Source organism: Pseudorasbora parva, chromosome 4 (genome assembly GCF_024679245.1).
Source record: "Pseudorasbora parva isolate DD20220531a chromosome 4, ASM2467924v1, whole genome shotgun sequence".
Classification (NCBI taxonomy): domain Eukaryota; kingdom Metazoa; phylum Chordata; class Actinopteri; order Cypriniformes; family Gobionidae; genus Pseudorasbora; species Pseudorasbora parva.
This window is the reverse complement of record NC_090175.1, coordinates 41,168,236-41,191,538: the sequence shown is the minus strand read 5'-3', so window position 1 is coordinate 41,191,538 and position 23,303 is coordinate 41,168,236. Positions and strand designations below refer to the sequence as shown.

Here is a 23,303-nt window from a genome sequence, read left to right as displayed (position 1 = left end):
ACTTCAAACTTTCTTTCTTCTGCTCGGGTTATGCAGTGAAGCGGGCACGAGCGAGTGCACGCGAGCAGGTGCTCGCATGCGCGCGCGGGTGCTCGCGTGCTCGCATGCGCGCGGCTCCAGCTCTGCCCTAATGCGACTTATAGTCCAGTGCGACTTATATATGTTTTTTTCCGCGTCATGACGCATTTTTTGACTGATGCGACTAATACTCCGGAGCGACTTATAGTCGGGAAAATACGGTACTTACTCATTATTTTTAAGTTTAGGCTTAAGAGACATGAACAATTTCTTAGATAAACATATCTATGACCTTTGATATGTCTAGTCTTCATGCTATATTGATTATTATTGAATGAATAAGTATGGTTTCACTAATAATAAATGTACATTTGCATAAAGCATGCATATTTGTCCATACCTATGTTGACTAGAGAATTTTCGTTTTCGGAAAGAATTTTCGGAAAGAACCTTTCGTTTTAGTACATTACTTTGGTGGTAAAAAAAAAAAAAAATCACAGATTTGGAAAGACTTTTTTTTTTTATATCGTACCGTGACGTATCGTATCGTAACCCTGGCATATCGAGGTGAATCGTATCGTGAGTTTAAGTGTATCGTCCCATCCCTACTAAGGTCATAAGTGCGGCAGACTCCTGAATGAGAGAGAGAGAGATTCATGATTATGAAAGCGGGATCTCAGCGAGGTTAGCCACCACTTGGACATCTCTAATTAAAGCTCACCACACTCTCACACACACTGAACTGCTCTACTTCTGTTTGTGTTCTGGTATTGGTTATGCATGAATGCAAAATGGCAAAGCAAACCAAAATCTCAGCAAAATCTATCTTTCTGTATCTGTTTTACCCTCTCCCAATCCTTATTAACAAACACTCTTGTAAATTTTACAGCTGGATGATATAAAAATATCTTTATAGTTTTCAGATTTATGATATTCAGTAGCAGTATATCTGAATAATCATGTTAATTACTTAAAATGTCATGTTTTTTTCTGTCAGAGAAACCATATCAACAAAGTTAATACAATATTTTTTTCATTAAAGAATTAAAGAGGAATGATATTTAATAATGTAAATGCAGCATTAAAACATGTCGTAATAAATAGCAATATTTCTTTACACGTTTTTGCTAAAACATTTGAATCCAAATGGCATGCGGAGACTACATTTGAGTAATGCCTCAAACTTACTATTGGATCTGAGTGGATTCTTCATTGTCGCTATATGATAAATAAAATAAAAAATTATGTTTGTTTTCTCCAGAAAGACTGTACAACCAAATCAAATTTTGTTGTAATATTGTCCTGTTTAACACTGTGAAGCTGCTTTAAAAACAATCGTCATTATAAAAGCGCTAAATAAGTAAAGTTGATTGATTGATAGTATTTGTCCTTGGTTACCACTACAACTAAACATTTTAACCATGTGTAAAAACATATTGAATGATAAAATGCCTTTCAAATATAATGTTATGTTCGTATCTTTACCCATTTTACTCATAGTAATTTTAATAATTGAATACATTTAATAATGTAAAAGTTCCGTTTAAAAGTACCGTATCAGTATCGATATCTGTGATACTGGCCTTGAAAGTATCAGTATCATACCGAAAACAAAATAAGTGGTATGGCCTATCCCTACTGTCCAGTGACATTTCAGAATGAAAACACCTAAGAAGCCTACTGTTACTATAATGCGTAATGAATGAGCGTAACTTATTCTCACAGAAAACACTTTCATTCCACTTCGCTACTCTTTCATTGTTTTTCAATGTAAACATGATTGTCAGTCTCTGCTTTTCCGCTACATACGGTGGCCGAGACGGCTCAACACGCTGCAAACACACGACAACACACGCACTGCAAAAGTTCACAACACATACAAATACAAAAACGCGCTGCAAATCCTCACAACACATACAAATACAAAAACGCGCAGCAAATCCTCACAACACATGCAAATTTAAAAACGTGCAGCAAATCCTCACAACACATGCAAATTTAAAAACGCGCTGCAAAAGTTTACAACACATGCAAATTCAAAAACTGACCTGAAAGGTGAGGGTTTTTTTTGTTTACTTTTATATCATGATGGTATAATTGCTTAGTCGTTTGGATATTGTTGGCCTAAATATATTGTTACACTGTATAAAAAAGACCATGCAATCATACGTTCAGGATGTTTAAATAAACAAAACAAAAAAACTCACAGTGGTGACAGGCGAGTAAACAATAAGCAGGTCTCAGTAGGGGTTCGTCACTCAAAGGAGTCCCCTTAAAACATTTCCGTTGTGGTCTGTGTTATTTGCAGCGCGTTTTTGTTTGTGTATGTGTTGTGAGGATTTGCAGCACGTTTTTGTATTTGTATGTGTTGTGAACTTTTGCAGCGCGTTTTTGAATTTGCATGTGTTGTGAGGATTTGCAGCGCGTTTTTGTATTTGCATGCGCTGTGAACTTTTGCAGCACGCGTGTTGTCAAACTGATGAAGATGTTTTCTTTATTTGCTGGTGCTTTATTCATTTGCTGCGTGTTGAGCTGTCTCGGCCACCGTAGCTACAGACTTTTAGCTAATAAAAGAAAAATACAGTAATTTTCTGGTTTTATTTTTTGATTGGTTTGGGCATTCTACAGCCCTTCATCAAACTTCTCAACATACAGCCCACCTCAGATTGTTTTAATCAATGCTCAGATCGTAAAAAACAGATTAACACTATCTGTGCCTAAATTCTGATTGGGTGGCCTGCCCATGCCTAGATCTGTTTCAAAATCTGTTTAAAATCTCTGTAATTTTACCAAAATCATCACAAATACTTAATGTAGCGCCCAGTCCTGGTTATTTTTGGTTATAATGTTTAGACATGTATGCCCTTTGATCTGTGCAGTGAAAAATAATTTCATACATATTCACCAACCGGTTAGTTGATTCCCCTTGAGACTGAGTGTGTGTTTCTGTTTGTGTCTCCACCCTGACAGCTATTTTTGTCATTGTGCTCCAGATGCATATTTCCACCCCTTGCTGTTTATACGCACAGTAGGAGATGTCCCAGAAGACACAAACACTCACTCAATCACACATCACTAACCTTAGCCAAGGGATGGGCGTAGTGAAAATGCAATAAGTAAAAATTTCCATATGCTATCTATTTTCTCATCATATTTTGTTTTTATTGCGTTCAGAACACATTTCTTGAGTGCTTCTATGGTGATATTCTCAGCTGGTGCTGATTGGTCAAAACCTTGATGATGCGCTGATTCTACACCATGGCCCAGGAGGCTCTGTGGAAATACCCACAATCCTCAGCTCCCTGGTGAGTATGATTGCCTGCTCATTAAATGTTTGTATTAACCTTTGATGTTATACAGATAAGCGTTGTGCTTTACAAAGCAAAAGTTGAAGCTGCACATTTGCAATTGTTAATAAATACATAAAGGTCACAGGATATATTGAATTCATATTGTGCTACCTTTGCAGTAGCATGCATGCGTGTTTACGGACGGTCTGTGGATGATAAAAGAAGTTAATTGGTCGTTTTTTCTTGTTGTTGTTGCAGATTTACATTGGCAGCTTCTCTGGCTCAACAAGAAAACCTATACAAGGTCAGACACCCCTCTGTGTCAGGTCATGATTTGTGCAGCCAATTGCTATTAAAATGTATCTTTTAGGAGACTAATTGCTTTTGTTAACTGCCATTTTACAGAACCGCTAGATGGTTGAATATTTTTGCCTGTTTAAAAATCTAATGTTGCATAGATCCAACATCGTCTATCAGTGTTATTCCAAAACAACATCAATTCAGCCTTACAATTGGGACTCACTATGCTAGAAAACAACTAAAAATCTTCTGTTGCAGTTTTTAATTTAGCATGTTGTTAGATTAACATGTCAGAAAAAAGGGATAGGTCAACCAAAAATGAAAATTTTCCCATAATTTACTCAACCTCAAGCCATCCTAGGTGTATATGACATTCTTCTTTCAGATGAATACAATTTAAGAAAGTGTAAGAAAAATATCCATATTTAAAACTTTATAAAGTAAAATATCTAGCTTCCACCAAACCACGTTCCGTATTCAACTTACGAAGAAAGTGTAATGCCTCTTGCTGTTCAAAACTCTTGCTACTACCGGTGTCATCGTCGCGGCAGTTACACTTTCTTCATAAGTTGAATATGGAAGTTGGTCTGGTGGAAGCTAGATATTTTACTTTATAACATGTTAAATATGGATATTTACACAAACCCAATTAGCTTTAGAAGGCTTTTTTTAACCAACCAGAGCTGTATGGATTACTTTTATAATGCATGGATGCACTTTTTGGGCTTCAAATTTAAGGCTGCCATTATAATGCTTGTAAGAGCCAGGACGTCTTTTTATATTACTCAAATTAATTTGAAAGAAGAATATTATACACTTAGGATGGCTTGAGGGCTTGTAACTCATGGGGTAATTTTCATTTTGGGGTGAACTATCCCTATACGTCCTCTACCAAGTTCTCAGTTCATTTAATATTGGTCACAACCTAAAATGACTTGCAGTTCAGTGAGGAAATCAGTTTTGAATTCTGTAACGGCTCTAAATGATTCACTGAATGAGGATGATTCCTGACTCATCACAAGATGTTATCTGATTAAATCAAAATGGAGGCATATAAAGAGTTCCTTATTGTTTCCAGTGGTGACTATATTTTAAATTTAAATTAAACCAAAAATTTTAGTCACAGTCTGGAGCCCTGTTTGTGTTCATCTGTGTTTCAATATGTCAGATTACCATGTGATTGGTTACATCCTCTTTCCTAGTAAATGTACTGCCTCTGAATCTGCTCTTTGAGCATTAGTAAAAATCAGCTCATCTTTTGGCATGAACCTGATTTAATTTTCCACCCAATCACATCATAGTATTGAAGCACTGAGTTGTAAATCAGCTATAATCACATTCAATTCCCGCCAGATTAAGTTGATTTTAAATGTGGTAATTCAGTTTGGTAGCACAGAAGCAGCACAGTCTGCAGAGCTGCTTGAGCAAAGACGAAATAAGCTTTTCATGAACGTCATTGCAGATTCAGTCATGGTGTCACTGTAGTGCAGAATCATCTGCAGTACTATAATCTTCATATTTTTCTTCATATTTAATAAAGAAAATTGTGGGTGATTTTCTTTGACATTGATTACACCTAATCTGTCTTTACACGTTCTGACCAACAGCGAAGGGCCACCTATTGATCTGTCATTCAACCATTGGACAAAAACAAGACTTGTAAACTTTGCCAAAATGCAGCTTTAGTTGAAAAATACCTAAAAAGTATGGCGATATCTAGCCTGACGTGGTCATAGTCAATTCTAGTCAGAATATGAGTCAGAAACTGCTCCATTGGGCTGTTAGCCTGGATGCCTGCCGAATTTAGCCCCGCCCACAACATTTTAAGGTCGGGCAGTTCGGTCTGGCATTGCTCCATAGAGGAGTAATTATCTCCAAACAGAAACTGTTCGGACCAATGAAATCATCAGGGAGGGCTTTAGACGATGATGGACAGATGATCAAAAGTAACGTAATCATCACGTCATCAAAGGGGCTTGGATTATATTTACTCGAATCCTAAACGGAGAGCTTTTTTGTATCTGCATCACCTTCATAATTTCTTTCAAAGATGATGATCATGTTGGGTAAGTACTCTGTGTATCATTAAATTATTTTATTTTTTTACAACACCGGCAAAGATTGTTTATTCCAGCGCTTGTGCAGACAGGGTTGCCAAGTTTTTACAACAAAACCCGCCAACTACTAGCCATAAACAATAGCTTCTCGGGGGGTTCTCCGAGGGAAAAATGGTGTTTGGGGGGTAAAATGTGTGTTATTTTGGCAAGGTTGCTGACCTACAAAGGTCTATCCAATTGATGTCTTTCCTGGTTCGGTTGAAACACGCCTCATAATCACAGCCCAATGGAGCGGTTTCAGACTCATATTCTGACTAGAATTGAGTATGACCACTTCAGGCTATTGGGCTGTGATTATGGGGCGTGTTTCAACTGAACCAGGAAAGACCTCAATTGGATAGACCTACAACCAATCAGAGCAACGAAGTGACGCATTACGTTAGTTGTCAAATGTCAACAGAGCTCAACTGCACTGTGTTGCCAACAAGTCCACGTTTTACTCCGCGGGTTGTTTTCCATGTCCGCCGGTTGAAGCGACTATTATGTGATATATAGACATATGAATGCAAATTTTAGCAGGCAGCCTTGCCAGAATAAAACACATTTTACCCCCCAAAACGCCATTTTTTTCCCGGAGAACCCTCCGAGAAGCTATTGTTTAGGGCTAGTACTTGGCGGGTTTTGTTGTAAAAATTGGCAACCCTGTCTGCACGCGCGCTGGAATAAACGACCTTTGCCGGTGTTGTAAAAAAAGAAAAGAATTTAAAGATACACAGAGTACTTACTAACAAGATCATGATTTCAGAGAGAAATAGTGAAGGTGAATGCATTAAAACAAGCTCTCCGTTTAGGATTTGAACAAATATAATCCAAGCCCCTTTGATGACGTGCATGATTACGTTACTGTATATCATCTGTCCGTCATCGTCTAAAGCCCACCCTGATGATTTCATCTGTCCGAAAAATTTCTGTTCGGGCATAATCACTTCTCTATGGATCGAGTCCAGACCAAACCGCCCGTCCTCAAATGTTGTGGGCGGGGCTGAGTTCGTGCTGGCATCCAGGCTAGACGAAATCTACTCAGATTGAGAAAATCAGAATTTTGGATATTAGTATTCTTTTTTACTTTTTCTATTGTTGAATGCAGTGTTTTAAGTGTGATTTTGACTGCTTTTTCAATCATTCTCCCTTCAGCGATGATGTCAGTCTGCGTGCCCTCACCACGCAACTCCTCCCCCTCTGTGGACGTAGCCAACCGCAACGGGCCCTCTGCAACTCCACCCACTTCTCTCAGCCTTCGTTCCTCACACAATCAACTGCTAACTGGTGATGTCATCAAACAAGGCCAGGCCACCCCCCCGAAGTGCCGGAAGAAGTACGCGCTCACAAGCATTCAGAGTGCGATGGGACTCGGCGAAGGTGTGACGCCACCGTCGTCATCTTCAGTAACTACTGCCAACCCTAAACTGGCCAAAAATGGTGCAAATCAGTTACGTAAAGCTGCGGAACGACAGGATCACAACAAGAACACCACAGAAGAAGATGAAGATGGAAACACGGATGGCGAATCAGAGCTCAGCATCAATGATGAGTTGAGGAACGTTGAGGAATTAAGCCTCGACAGTGAGTCTATTGTTGATGACGTTCACAATGACTTTGATCCCAACAACGAGCTTATTGACGAGGATGTAAATGAGTTGGTCGATGATGACGCTAATGAGGAGGATCGTGTGGAGTATTGTGACGACCGGCTCATTCTGTCCGAGAAAACTGAGATTGTTTCAGACAGGAAGTCCTCCGAGCACCTTAAGACCAAGAGTTACCTGGAGTCATGCCTGGATGACCTGTCAAATGAACTGCCTGATGTGCAGGATGAGGATGTCACCAAGCCTTTGCTGGAGAAAGAGAAGAATCCCTGCCCCTCGTCGCCACGGAAACCACACAGCCCTGAGGACACGCCCCTCCTGTCTGTCGGCTCTTCATCTTCCTCCTCCTCACCAGAGACGAAAAAAGACAGACCACGGACGGGCGCCAAGACAGACCGGGCACTAAACCGCATCCAGAACCTTCCACACAGTGACGAGGAGTCCAGCTGGACCACATTGTCACAGGACAGTGCATCACTGGGCTCACCAGAAGAGAGCGGTCAGTAGTACACATTCAAAGCGTTATGTGTGTAGCTTGCTGGTCTCCTCTGTGTGGTTTGATGTGTGTGTTTTGGACTAGTGTAGTGGATATGGTGCACTCATGTGGTATGTGTGGTTTTCAGTTTAATTGAAGTGTGTTGGCAGAGAGGTTTTTGTGTGTTTGTACTTTTCACTTCACTAGAGTGTGAGCTAGGTAAACGCAGCACAGTGTGTGTCTGGTTTGAGGCTGTGAAGGAAAGCTCGTTAAAAGCATGTTTACTATTTTGTGTACATTTCTTAAAATTGTGTTTTCATTTACTCTCTCACGTGTAAGATGTGAACCACAAAATAAGTGAAACAGAATCTTTATGCTGCTCTTTTCCATGTGGACAGTTACCATTAACTATCAAGTTTAAAAAAGTAAAAGAATAAAAAAAAAAACTCACAAGTGAGATCTGAAATTTGCAGTGAGGGATTTTAAATGCTTTTTGAAGTTTGACAAGCACATGTTAGTGTTAAGTGGCTGATTTTAGTTGGATCAAAACAATAATTAATCTTACAATGTCATGTAAAGACTTTATTTTGTGCAGTGGACTAACAGACTTAGATAATGCAATCGTAACTTGGCGTTGTTCAACGTGTATACAAGTTAATCACACTACAGGTGGCCGAGGCGACGTGTATTTAATTTAAAAAATATTCAGTTGAATATTGTCACATGTGCTTGTATAGGCAGATGTTAGTTTGACTGTGCAGCTATTATAAAGTGAAGTTATTAAACATAATTTCGGGAGGAGTACGTCCATCTAATCTTTCAATTAATACCAAGGTATAAAACCAGCGTCTTACCTGCAGCATCCCTCCTCCTCCCCTGCTCCTCCTTTTGTAAAATTTTTGTACAGGTTTAGGAGAGATCCATGACACGAGTGTAAAGCGCGCTATATAAATGGCTCATTCATTCATTCTTTCACTCATTCAATTTTGCCTGTTATGGGGGGCAATCAGAGCTCAGGTAGAATATCCTCTCCCAGCCCCTCTATAGCAGACAGCAAGCCAAATCTGTTTACCAGATTTGAAGATTTGAGAAGATTATATGGGCACACAAACTCGTGAATTATAACTTTGTATGTAAATGTTCTATTTTGAAGAATGTTGATGCTGCTTTTTCCGTTAATGAAAGTAGTCACTATTGTGTTACACAGGTTTGAAAAATCACATAGGTTTGGAACTGAGCATGTGAACAGAGCGGTGATATTTCCTCCGGAGTGGAAAATGCTTTTCTGAAGATTCTGTTCCGCTCACTCATTCTGCTTAGGGCCGCTCGCTCAACCCAGAATGCCCTTTGTGATATGTTTGTTTTAGAATATGTGAAATAAGCAATAGGTCTACGGTTAAAAACAGTGATGCCAGTAAAACGTTACTTAGTAACACCTCACTCTAATCGGACTACTTTTTTCCAGTAACGGGTAATCTAACGCATTACTATTTCCAAACCAGTAATCAGATTAAAGTAACGTATCAAAGTCACTGTGAGTTACTATTTGAGTCATTTTTCTTAGTAAAATATTTAAAAATGTATTTTTGCATTTTTCTCGTGTCTCTGGGAGAGTATTTTTTCAGGAAATATTTTTTAATTTCAATTTAAAAGGAGATACATTGTTGACGTTACTGTTAAAAATGCACCTCCAATTAAGTGTGTTGCCAAAAATGGTTGTCATTTCTATGTTGAGGCGGCAGGGGTGTTGTCGGCAACTGCTGAATGTAACTAATAAAGTAATTTGTAATCTTACTTAGTTACTTTTAAAATCAAGTAATCTGTAAAGTAACTGTTACTTTTTAAAGGAGCAATCAGTAATTAGATTACTTTTTTAAAGTAACTGTGGCAACACTGGTTATGAAGTTCAAATATTGTTTTAATGAAGTTGTGAACCTACATAAATGCACAGTAAACAGTTAAAAAAAGTTAAGAACTAAGAAGAAGAAATTGAAAGGGAGTGTGGAGAACCTGAGTTAGCAAAGATTAATGTTGTGATATAGCAAAGTTTTTTTTTTCTTTTTTTCCCCTGTTCTTTCCTTAGGGGTAAAAAGAAGTTTGAAATACATTTGCAGTGCTATACTGTCAACATCCAACCCAACACCGCCCACGCTGATGAGAGTGTAGCTTATATCATTATGTAAATATGTGCTGCACGCTTTCCTTTCAATGACAAAATAAACATACAACAAAAATTACAGTGGGGAGAAAAAAGCAGTAAAGAAATCATCTGATCATAGTTATGTGTATATGTTTGCAGTAGCTCTGCATCCAGTGAAGTCGCATCATGTTAATTTATACCACTTCATATAAAATTGCTTTTAATGAATTTTCACAAATATCCTGTTTTCTAAATTAGTTACTGTAATTTACTTACTGTAATTACTTAGAATTACTAACTGTAATTGAGAGTAAGTACACAAACAGAAACAGAAAGACGTAGAAATTTCATCTCGGAGCAAATTTGAGCGAACGTCATTTTACCAGTGAGTGTGAGCGGTAAATGTTGTGTAATGTAAAAGTGGAGTTTTTGGTGTGAACTATACAACTATCATTTTTGGGTGAACTATACATGCAACCCATGTAGTTTGACTTTGGATTTTTTGTAGTATTACTGTGGCGAGTCAAAATGGCAGTTCCTGTGGTAATGAGTCTCCTCTCTGCCCCCTGACTGTCACTCAAACCAGTCTCCCATTGACACAGGGTCTGTCAATATCTCTCTCAGTAGACAGGAAAACCTCACAGGTGTGTGGCAGGTCTGTTTAGCCAGCATGCTGAGTAATGGACAGCTGCAAACTGGTTTTACACCCAGATGTTAGCTGGCATCACCGGAGCAGACTGTTATGCATAATTCTTGCACATCCATTGCTCTCCCACCGTTTCTGTGTCTTGTCATACCAAGGTCACATGAACACGCGTTGGGTGACACTGCAGGAAAAATGATCTCGGGGTTGCCGGGGTGACAGAACGTTTGCCGAAGGAGGTGGGTTCGATTGGCTGGGTGACCAATTGCGTGTCCGGGATCGACAGGAAGCTGATATCTCTCTTCCTGCCAGATTTAGATAAAAAATAAACGGCAAATAAACAGAGTCTGTTGCTCTCGCATTCTCACCCACCCCGTCTCTCCCTCTCCCTTTCTCCATCAGTCGCTCGCCCCCTCTGTCTCTCTCTGGCTCTACCTCTGCTTTCCTCTCTCTTCTCATGTCATCCTCTCTTCTTGCGGCTGCTCAGTCATGATGCTGGGTAAAGACTACATGTTGGCCATTGTTATAGTGAATTACGAGGGTAGGTACTGTGTGTCGGTGTGTCTGGTTGTGAGTCAGTGCTGCGCATGTAGCTACGCGTCTCCGTTGCATGCTCATAAATGCAGGCTGAGAAGAGAGATAAGGAAGGAGGGAAGATGCAGTGAAGGGTGTCACAAGCTGTGTGGTCAGGAATACTAAAGTTTGTGCATATGTTCATGGCACTTCGGTTCGTGTGTGCGTGTGTGCACGGATTTTACAGCTGTCCTCCCCTCCCCCTCTGCCCGCCACATGAATGCAGAAGAGAGAGACTATCGAAAGTGGGTCGAATTTTAGATCTAACAGAGAAAACTAGGCTAAAGAAAATAACTACAGTATAAGCTAGCACACTGTTTGTGTGTGTTTAAAATGAATTAGCTGGGGTTTTTTGCAGAAAAATACACAATATTATTAAATGTCAACCTGATTATTGTCTCTATTTCTGTGTATTTGAATCTGCATGAAGGTATTGTTGTCTCAGAGAACTGCGATGAGGTTTTTAGGCGGCTGTAGTGACCCACTTATATATCAGGGACTACAAGTCCCGTAATGCACCGTGGCATAATACTCAGTATTAAAAGAACACTACAGCTACTGTACTGCAGTGCCTCATCGTCCTACTAAAAGGGAACTTGGGTAGAGGAGACGTTTCTGATAAGCACTCATGTTCACTTAGCATGCTTGAAGATTAGATTAGCTATACATGCTGGCTAATAGCTGTTTCACTCAGTTAGTCAGTTCTCTTAGTTAATTATTAAGTCTCAATAAGGTGAGACATGCCTGAGAGCAACAGTGAGGCTACTCAACTCGTCCTGTTGTTCAAATGCTTCTCACATTACTCACACGGTTATTATTATAGTTAATTCAAACTAAAACCATAAAATAAAATAAAAACATTTTCGTTACTTGGGAGAAAAAAAAGTGTTAACTAAAATGAAATACAATATTAAAAAAACTTATTTTATTTTAGCTATCAAGGTTAATTTCATTTAACTTAATTTAGGCTACTAAAGTGACTAAAATAAAACTGAAATAAAAATAAACATACAAAACAAATAGCCTAAAATGACACAAAAATACTAACTCTTAAACTAAAATGAAAATATAAAACATTAAATAAAATCTATTTTAAATACTAATAAAAACCTTAATATTATTATATAAGTTGTGTCATATAACTTGTAAATGAAGATGTCTAAAGAAGCCTGTGAGGTGAATTGGTCTGTTCTAGATCACAATATTTAATAATATTTTACATAATATTTTTACCCACGTTTTTAAGGTCACATTAGCTAAATATGACCTGTTGCCTGGCTGGATAAGTGTGCTACTTTGAAGTTAACGCAAGTTAATAATAAAATTAAAAGAAATACTTGATCATCCTCCTAATGCATTTGTATTAGATTCCAAAGAGCTCTGTTATAATCCCCACATTGGAGAATGAAACCATATCCATACCAGCTGGGCCGGCACTGAATGGAACGGTTAAGCAATGAGAACAGTTTGGCCCAATGAGGAAAATTTAATTTAAGAAAGACTGTACCATCAAATACACCCTGAAACTAAAACTGAAACTAAAACGAAAAGTTTGGTTTAAATTCAAGAAGTTATGACAATATATAGTTTTAAATACATCACTACTGTATACTAAAATGTACCTCTCAATGTAATAATAATACTATTATTATTTCTAAGGTATATCATACAACCAAAATATTTTTCTCATCCATGCATTACATTTATACACTTATGTTGTGCAACATTTTTTTTTGTAAATTAATTGTTATATTTTCATCTGATTACATTTTAAGAGATTGATTACATTGTTAAAGTGTATATAACTTTGTATTAATTCATAAAACACAGAATCCCCTAAAAATAAAATGGAAAACATAGAATTTAGGGGAAAATTGTATGTATTTCATGGGGCCCTAAATTAAAAGGTAGCTTGTCTGTGGAGTTTAATTGTGAACAAACAAGTTTACATACATTCTTAAGGAATAACAAATATGTGGAAAGCATTTCCTTCCCCATTAGTGGTAAATGTTATATATCGATATCATATGAAATAAAAATCGCCCAGCCTACAGTCTAGTATCATTCTGAGTATTCAGACATCATACTGCTTTTTGCATACTTGTGGCAGGACTGCATAGGAAATGATCAAAATGCCCTTTGAGAATCTCCTTAAAGTTGTTTTAAACACACACACTGAATGTCACAGCTTCATGGTTTCGGTGAGGACGTGTTTCCTGGCTTGAATCTGTTCAGCATATGTGTAGCAGACTGCAGTGGTTTACTGTGTGTATGTGTGGTTTTCCTCACCAAGATTGCATTGTGTGAATAATGCTCTTACTAACATCTGAAACGCGAAACAAACATTCCCAGCTGCTGACCGAAGACAAACAGAACAGTAGCAAGTTCATGTTTGAGAGAGAAAGATTTTACAGTATGATAGTCTCCCAGTTGCTTATTCTTGGTAGCAACACGCTATTATTACACAAAATTATTTTAGATTTGGGTAAGTGTCTTCAGTGTTGGAATGGAATATTGCAATATTAAAAGCACAACATGTAAGATTTTTAGATTTAAATATCCAAAAACCTCTAGACCCTGTTATATATTTTGTTGGCTTGTTTACCTACTTTATGCCAAATGTTTCCAAAAATATTTAAAACCAGCGAAATCTATTTTAACCAGTGTTACGTAACCAATGTCTTTGGATCGCCTGTCAATGACGTCATATCTGCTGTACTTTTCATTTCCATAGAAACCATGGAAACACCAAAGACGCTTTTATATAGTATGTGTTTTATTAGACTGATACACATTTATCAACAGTTAACGAATCATTATTATGCAGCACAACATGGTTAGTCTTATTCTTTGAATCGCTTGTTTTCTTGAGTCACCAAAAGTAACGTTTTACCATGCCTCAGAGACAACACTATTTTGTCAAATGGCTAACAAAGACTAATCAGAGAGAGCTTTCTCCTCCATACATTATTTATTAAAATGAATTGCATGTCATGTAGCATCAGTCATTTAGACATCCTGTTTTTATTAATATGATATTCTAATATCGATCTAGATTACTGAAAAGTGCAAGTATCTCAGAGCAGCCACCTAGCGAACGCACAAAGTAATGTTATAACATAACTTTCAACCCCCAAGCTCAAATCTATTTAGTATGATTGTTTTTACCATGTAAAACAGCACTGCATTACTCCACATACTCAACGAAAAGAGTGGAAGCAGCTGACTGCAGCATAAGCATAATAAAAGACTTTTGCACAGGTTTTTCTCATTGGCATTCGCTCCCAATGGCTCTCGGCACGTCCTGCTTTATACCACCGTAACGTTAATAAAACTATAAGACATTTGCTCATCCATGAACATGATTTTTGCCCAAGTTCTTTGTTTTCCTTTCCATCAGCTGTGGAGGTGAAGATTTAAGACTACAACTCCCATGATTCCACACTCATTCACTGCGCCATCAAGCTATGCCTTTGTTTTGAATAAGCGACCTCTAGCGGCGAAACTTACATACTATGCCTTTAATTATAAAGATTTATTTTTGCACTTGATTATTTTATTTTTAATTCTCGTGTCCTCATATTCTTTAATATTGTTATATATATTCTTTAATCAAAAAAAAAAAAAAAAATCCTCTCCCCACCAACAGCTTGTTACTCACATGAGATTGCAACAACTTCATTAAGTTTCTGTCATGAAGACTGTAGTGTTTAAGATTTCTTAATTTTTTGTGCCATTAACAATTAACAATTAAAACACAATCGTATTAATAATGTATTGCAGGGCACTCATTTCCCACAGAAACATACAGAAATGAACAGACTCATTCTTTTGTTTTTTTAATTTTTTGGTTGACACTTGAAATGTCGCCCATATTTTGGGAGACTGACTGGGCAGTATGATAATACCATGCTACAATAGAAAAGTGTAAACCAATAAAGATTTTGCTGTACCGTTTATATCATTGTAGATATTTTCATAAGTATTTATCTGTGCAAGTCAGGACTACTTCACACTAATATTTATTTACACATAACAACGACAAAAGAAACATGGAGCAATGCGAGATTTATATATCTCAAACTAATCAAGGCATAGTACGGAAAATAAATGAATGTGTTTCGTTAGGCACAATGTGTAGTTGAATTTAGAGTCTATTGTTAATAATATTAGATTTATAGATTATTAATTTATGATGAATAATCTTATCTTTTGTTTTTCAAATTCCAAATATTTAGAAAAAAAAATATATAAAAAATGTAGTACATCTTCAGTGACATGATTTTGTGCAGCAGTAGTAGCTAAAAAGTGCATTGTCATCTCCCCCCTCCTCATTTTTCAAGTTGTATAGCGATAAATATCGTGTTATGAAATTACTCGTGCCTGAATACAAGGTTTTGGTCGCACCACCCAGTCGCAGGAGTCTTGGACCTCACCTGACCATGTGTATTTGCATTTACAGATATCTGGGGGGAGCAGTCATTTCAGACAGACCCTGATTTGCCTCCAGGATGGAAGATGATGACAGACATGGCTGGTATTTATTACTGGCACATTCCAACGGGCACCACACAGTGGGAGAGACCCGCCCCATGCCACCCGGTGCCAACTGGACCCAGCCATGACAGCCGCAAACACTCCCTGGGCTCCCTGTCGCCTTCGCCCACTCCAGACCACGAGGTAAAACTTTAAAATCACGTGAGGTACACAAACTGGACGTGTTACTTGGTTAAAGCAAACCAACTGTTGATAAATACACATTGACCAATGTATCTCTTTGGTTTCTTCTAGTCGATGTCTCATGCCGACGTGTTTTTCGGAGCGTCAAGTCGCTCAGGCAGCACCACTTCCGACAGCTCATCTGACCCAGCCCCTATCCCGTCTTTTTCATGCCTGGAACCTACCCCTGTCCTGTCCTCAAACTCTTCCTCATCCTCTGACGGCAATGTTCCTTCCTGTGGATTCGTCAACAGCTGCTACTTTGTAAGTCTTTTTATCAATGTCCCATACAGTATGGACAATATCCTGCCATTCTTTGGGTGTTTAGCTTTCACAATGAGTATGATTTGGTTGTGGAAAATAAATAGATGAGACCTAAACTTAACACAAATTATAGTTCAGAAAATAATTAGAATTCCAATGCCATTACAGATGTGACAGTACTTCAGTTGCTATGGATAAATGGAGCTGGTTAAATGCTTAATATAGTTCAAGTTGTTATGACCGTAATGTATTTAATGTATCAAAACAGCATTTATACGAAATTATAATAATAAAAAAAACATTAGAACATTATAAATCTGATTGACCAAACTTTTGACCTGTAGTCTATATTGTATTGATAAAAATAAATATATTGTGAAATATATGGATATTGGTCATACTTGATGAATGTACATTGATGAAGCTAAAACTATGTGTATTGTATGTTTGTGTGTGTGTAGCCTCGGTCCTCATCCCTACAGATAATGCCAGGAAAGGACAGGCACTCTGAGACACGCCATCGGGAAGAGGATAAGGTAATGTTTACTCGTTTACTCTCAGAATGCAGTGGAAATAAATTTTTTGATCTCATCTGATTCTTGCCAACGGAGAGTGCAATATCAACTGCATCTAATCAAATCACAACCAAACACCCAACAGCCAGATACTGTACACACACACACGTTTGTTTTTGTGACATATGGGGACATTCTATAGGCATAATGGTTTTTATACTGTACAAACCATATTTTCTATCCCCTTACACTGCCCCTACCCATAAACCTAACCATCACAGGAAACATTCTGCATTTTTACTTTCTAAAAAAAACTCATCCTGTATGATATATAAGCATTTTAAAAAGTGGGGACAAGGCCAATGTCCTCATATTACACCCTCCCCTTGTAATACCTATGTCATACCTATGTCATTATACACATTTGTGTCCTCATATTTCACAAAACATGCCCCCACACACACACACACACACACACACACACATGCTTGTTGAGTGATCTAACAACCCTGTCTTGTCTCTCTCCACCCTCCCACCCTTGATCCCTCAACCTTGTCCTCCTTGTTTGTACATTTGTGTGTGAATAATGGTGCAGAAACAGCCATGGAGTGATTTTGCAGTGGGAAAGATTGATAGTGAGATCTGGAAGGTTAGTACCCCAGGCAGTTTTTTTTTATTGAACTGCAGAGCCAAATACACAGCAGAATTCTCAGGGAACTACTGTCAATCTGCTTTTCACTTTTGGCCAATGGCAGGTGAATTGAGCCCATATTTTGAAATTGAACAAAAGATTTTTTTAAAACAAAACAAAAACAAGTGTGTCTACCTGTAGATATGTTCTACTGGTGTAGTTGTGCTCTGAGATCCTGTACTGCTTTATACCTTCCTTTATACCCGAACGTTTGACCTTGAACCTTTCTTCTGAGCATGGCTTTGGTCTTTTGTCTGCCTGCACTGCAAAAATCGTTTAATCGCAAAATAAAATAGTTTTTTTCTTGATTTAAGGTGAACCTCACTAAATTATGTTATTATGCTTAAAACAAACAAAAATTGCCAGATGGGGTAAGAAAAAACTCAATTACAGATATATTTCCTTAAAATTATATATATATATATATATATATATATATATATATATATATATATATATATTAGGGCCGGGACTTTAGCGCGTTAAAGTCCCGTAATTAATTAATCTTAATTAACGCGTTAAAGTCCCGGCCCTAATATATATATATAATATATATATATAATTAAGATTAATTACGCAAAAAATAAATAACATAATTTTAAGCACAATTATTTTTGCGCCGTGGAACGTTTTTCAATGAATGAGTTTCGACGGACCTATTATACTGGAACACCAACTAGCGTTCACGAGCATAGTTCACGAGTCACGAGTCACGACCTGGTCACGACAACAACAAACCATAGTGAACATGAACGAAGAAGCTGATGAGACTGCTTTGCTTGGCCCCGTGGATGGGATATTTTGTTTAAAAAAACGAAAGGATGGAAGCGTCGACAAGAGCATGGTTGTGTGCAAGCTATACAACAAGTAATTTGCGTATCACCACAGCACATCGAGCCCTTAAATATCACAAATATGCTTTTACTACACTTAATGGCAAACATGGCACTGTCTGCTGGACTGAAATAAATACAATATTTTGTTGATTAGGCTTATGTATTCAGTCATTATTCAATGGTATACTACAATTCACCATGTGAAAAATTACTTCTCACTGTTCTCAGGTCAAATATTTATATGCAATTAAAATGCGATTCATTTTGATTAATTATAAAGCCTCTAATTAATTAGATAATTTTTTTTAATCGAGTCCCGGCCCTAATATATATATACATTTTTAGAAAATATTATGCAGTTTTGTTTAGCTTCGCAAGGAAATGTATCTTGTTTTAAGTATATGTGGATATATACAGCAAACTTTAATGAGGTTTATTCAAATAAGAAAAAATATATTTAGATAAATCGAATTATTTTACACTATTTATTTATTCATTTAGATATTTCAATTGTTAAGTTTAAATGCTTTTTGCTCTCAATCACTAATTTCTCCTCACCCTTATAATATATATTTATTTTTTTAAATGTGCAGAGTTCAACCTGTCTGTTTTAAAACTGGTTAATCATTTTCAGTTGAGTTTGTTTAATCACTCATCACAGGAACTATATGGCACAGGCCTTATTTTATTTTGCGTGATCTCCACATCAACACAGATCTCGACACTCAACCCACTGGCTAAAAGCTGTATATTTGTGGCTTGGCTGTATGTTTGTGTTCATGTGTTTAAGCACCTCCGCTTTATCTCTGCTTCAGGATCTACAGGCGGCCACTATAAACCCTGACCCCAGTCTGAAAGAGTTTGAAGGCGCAACTCTCCGCTACGCCTCCCTCAAGCTACGGTGTGGAAAAGAAAATAAATTAATACGATTGAGAATAAAATGAGGGTAAAGTGAGATTTAAAATGCATACTCCTCTTCTGACTGTGTGTCTGTGTTTAGAAACCCAGCTCCTGTGGAAGATGAAGATTCCAGCAGCATTAACAGTGACCCTGAAGCCAAGGTGAGAGCACATGAGTTTGTTCTGCACATACTGCAGCTATTCAAAGAGAGAACTTATTTTAGCCTTGAGAACAGGATCCAAATGAACACTCACCAAGCTTTGAAGTAAATGTGTATAATATCCTGTATAATGAAGCTGGTGTTACCAATTGCCTGGTGTTTGTTTTATGAACTGCAACATTATATGGTTTAAGCCATACTGTAAGAATGAGAGTCAGACTTGCTATTGTAGGAGACAAACATGAATCAAGACATGAACATTTACTAAAGAAAACCTCTTGTGCTACTGTCATATCAAATAAGACCTTTTCTCTTAAACGGAAATGTAATTATTAGACTCAAATGTGTTATGTTCTTTGCATTAAGCCACCAAAATGTACATTTTATATTTTGACCGATGCAATATTTCAAGTAGGATTATTTGAGTGATATGAAATATCAAGCCTGACGTTGTCACACTCAATTCTAGTCAGAATATGAGTCTGAAACTGCTCCATTGGGCTGTGATTATGGGGCGTGTTTTAACCGAACCAGGAAAGACCTCAATTAGATAGACCTACAACCAATCAGAACAACGGAGCGACGCATAGTTGTCAAATGTCAACAGAACTCGCCAAGTCTGTGGTTTTCCCGGAGTTTTCCATGTCAGTGGGTCTAAGCGACCTCAATTATGTGATATATAGACCCAGGAATGCGAATTTTAGCAGACAACCGTGCCAAAATGACAGACATTTTACCCCCTAAGTTATGTAAAAACGTAGCAACCCTGTCTGCATGCACGCTGGAATAAGTAACGTTAGAAAAAAAAGATGAATGTAAACGATCGTTGCCGGTGTTGTAAAAAAAAAAAAAAGTCCTTAAATAATTTAAGGAGAATAGTGAAGGTGAATGCATATACGTACAAGTTCTCTGTTTAGGATTAGAACAAATTCAACCCAAGCGCCTTTGTTGACGTGGATTATTACTATACTGTTGATCATCTGTCCGTCATCGTCCATCTTGACAATTTGATTGGTCCGAACAGTTTCTGTTTAGGTGTAATTACTCCTCTATGGATCAAGTCCAGACCGAACTGCCCAAGCTCAAATGTTGTGAGTTCGGCTGGCATTCAGGCTAACACATATACTAAGTTCTATCATGAAACTCTAGATGGCACAGGCTAATTGGTCCTTAACGCAACCTGCTGACAATTACATTAACTACAAGGCACAAGCTGATTGGTTCCTGTTGCATCTGCAGCCAATGAGCTTGCTGCTCAACATTTAATTATTTTGGTCATTGTTTGCTGTAGCAGTTCGCAGTGTGCTTTCAGAGTTCATCTGAAACTCTCCACCTTCCCTAGCGACATCTGTATAGATCTGATACGGATACGTTTCATGTATGCTATTTTGTACAGCAGCAGTATACTTGTGTATGTATTGGCAGTAGCAAGTCTCTGTACAAGATCTATTCTGCAAAGCACAAATGCATTCATATATTTGTATCCATTACCTTGGTAATCTCTTCTGAGAATTGTCTTGATAGAAATGCAATGACAAAACTGCTAGTTAATAGGGACATAAATAAAGATGTTGAAGGAACAACAATATATGCATTTTTATATGTAAAACAAATATACCTAAAAATAAAAATATAATTGTTGGCCCTGTTAAAGAATGCTGTAGAGTTCTCTTTTACTGTAACATGACTGTGTAATTGGTATTAGTGAGCTTGTTTGCATGATAAATGTATGTTTTTTTGGAACAAATGATTTCAGGTACATTATTTAATGATGTCTTTCATAAAGTACATAAGGGGAAATTGGTATTGCTGTCAGGAGAGTTTAACCTCCTATGCAATTCTAGATATAGAGTGCCATCTGCTGGCCGCTCAAAGAAATGCACATGCATGGGTGCCTGGATTATTGAGTACAAGGACTAATTTGTAACTGTAATATTTTTTTATATAAGAGTAAGTTAAATCATCAGTGGAGCAATTATGAGCCTTGCTGTTAATATAAAGCACAAATATCACTTCTTTATCAAATTATGCCTTAAAGCTACACTGTAACTTTTTTAGTTTATTCTTAAAAAAAATAGTTTATTCTCAGATGCTTACTTCTTTGCTTTAAAGCTACACTGTGTGATATTTTCCCCATCTAGCGGTGAAAAGGTATATGATCATCCAGTGAATATTAGTTTCTGTTCCTCTCAATTCCGATTTCGTTTTAACTCCTACGGTGGCCGATTTAGTCCAAGATTAACATGGCTTCCAGTTCGGCCTCGTTCATGACTGCCATCGAGTGTTAAAACGCGAAAAGCGAAGCTTGAATTTACGGGTATGTCCCTCTTTGGCTAATGTACTTTCAAGGAGGGGCATCATGGCGACCAGCATTCCAACCCCTCACCCGTATGTATTGTCAATGGCATATTATAAACTTACGAGAATACTTTATTACTTGAAAGAAGTAAATATACATTAATGAGCACATGTATTTTTGAAAGAACTAAGTGATTTTAGCTAAGAATAAACTAAAAAAGCTACACAGTGTAGCTTTAAATACACATGCGTTTATAAACGTTAAATACAAATACATTTGTGTAACATATATAATGTGATGTCCACATTGCTTTTTACTTTGCAATGAAAGTGTCCATGAGTGTCACATGATCCTTCAGAAATCATTCTAATATGCTCATGTAGGCATTACAGTTTATCATATGGCATATTTTATTAGCATAGTTATTATTATATTATATACAATTTCAAGTAATTCCAAGTAAAACTTATTATTAGGCTTACACTGTAAGTGACATGAAAAAAAACAGAATTAAATCATTAATCAATTATTTGTATCATAATTTATTCATCAGCACAAGATTTATGATTGTGATAGACCTACTCATGTGTTAGTGTCATAATCATTCAGTAATTAATATCCAATATGCTGATTTCATAATAAAGTAATTTCTTCTTCTTCTTCTTCTTCTTCTTCTTCTTCTTCTTCTTCTTCTTCAAAAACAGTTGTGCTGCTTAATATATGTTTAATATAAGAATTTTTATGATTTATTTGAAATAGAAATCGTTTGCAACATTATACATGTCTTATTGTCACTTTTGATCAATGTAATGTGCCCTTGCAGAATATTAAATTATTCCAATGGTAGTGTATACTTGTACAGACAGATGAAGAATACAGCTCTATGCATTGCAACTATACAGCATCTAACTGTATCTTAATTTTTAACTGTTACTGGATCAGTTTTGAGTTAGAAGATGAGAGTTCATCTGCCATTCATGCTGTTATCCACCCCCTAAGTTGGATACCCCCCCCCTCTCTCTCTCTCTTTCTCTCTCTCTCTCTCTCACTCTCTCTCTCTCACTCTCTCTCTCTCTCTCCTGCTCCCTTTCTTTCTCACTATCTGTGTGTCTCACAATCTTGCTCTTGAGGATCTGTTCTTTCAGCAGCAGTTAAAATCAAATTTAAAGAGCACGACAACATTCTGCCTATTATTAATCTCGCTCACACACAAACACTTTCTTAATGGAGGAGCCTCATCACAAAGTGTCAGAAAAGAGGAGAGACTGAATGATAGATGATTCTGCTCTTGGGGTGTTGGGAATGAGATACGGGTGAGAAAGGAGGAGGGGAACATGAGGAAGATGAAAGAAAAGATCTTCCAGTAAAAAGGGTCTTGTTTGATCTCTCTGTGTGTGTGTGTGTGTGTGTGTGTGTGTGTGTGTGTGTGTGTGTGTGTGTGTGTGTGTGTGTGTGTGTGTGTGTGTGTGTGTGTGTGTGTGTGTGTGTGTGTGTGTGTGTGTGTGTAAATGATCGTGTATGTGTACGCATACTCTCTCTCTTTCGCACATGTTTTAACAGCAGCTATTCTTAGAAGATACCATGTGAAAATTTAAAGAGGCATTTCCTCAGTTTAATCTCTCTCACTACAGAGAATTTTGGATATGAAGCGAAATGTGTTTATATATGTATGCCTTGCGAAAGTATTCGCCCCCCTTGAACTTTGCGACCTTTTGCCACATTTCAGGTTTCAAACATAATGATGTGATGTCCCAAAAAGTGGGACACAATCATGAAG

At 37.4% G+C, this 23,303-nt stretch overlaps 1 protein-coding gene across 4 annotated transcripts in view; it reads left to right on the top strand.

Annotated features, from left to right (window-relative positions):
* Positions 1–23,303, top strand: part of apbb2b (amyloid beta (A4) precursor protein-binding, family B, member 2b) — a 64,392-nt gene that overhangs the window by 25,162 nt on the left and 15,927 nt on the right. For 3 of the 4 annotated variants that reach the window (XM_067441790.1, XM_067441788.1, XM_067441789.1), the window contains exons 3-11: positions 3,193–3,323; positions 3,567–3,612; positions 6,860–7,810; positions 15,605–15,822; positions 15,934–16,125; positions 16,587–16,661; positions 17,236–17,289; positions 18,983–19,068; positions 19,168–19,228. In XM_067441790.1, coding sequence (XP_067297891.1) covers positions 6,862–7,810; positions 15,605–15,822; positions 15,934–16,125; positions 16,587–16,661; positions 17,236–17,289; positions 18,983–19,068; positions 19,168–19,228 — 1,635 coding nt within the window. In that variant the 5' untranslated portion in view covers positions 3,193–3,323; positions 3,567–3,612; positions 6,860–6,861. Of the gene's footprint in view, positions 1–3,192; positions 3,324–3,566; positions 3,613–6,859; positions 7,811–10,914; positions 11,111–15,604; positions 15,823–15,933; positions 16,126–16,586; positions 16,662–17,235; positions 17,290–18,982; positions 19,069–19,167; positions 19,229–23,303 lie in introns of those variants that run through there. The other variant, XM_067441792.1, reaches the window with a different exon arrangement.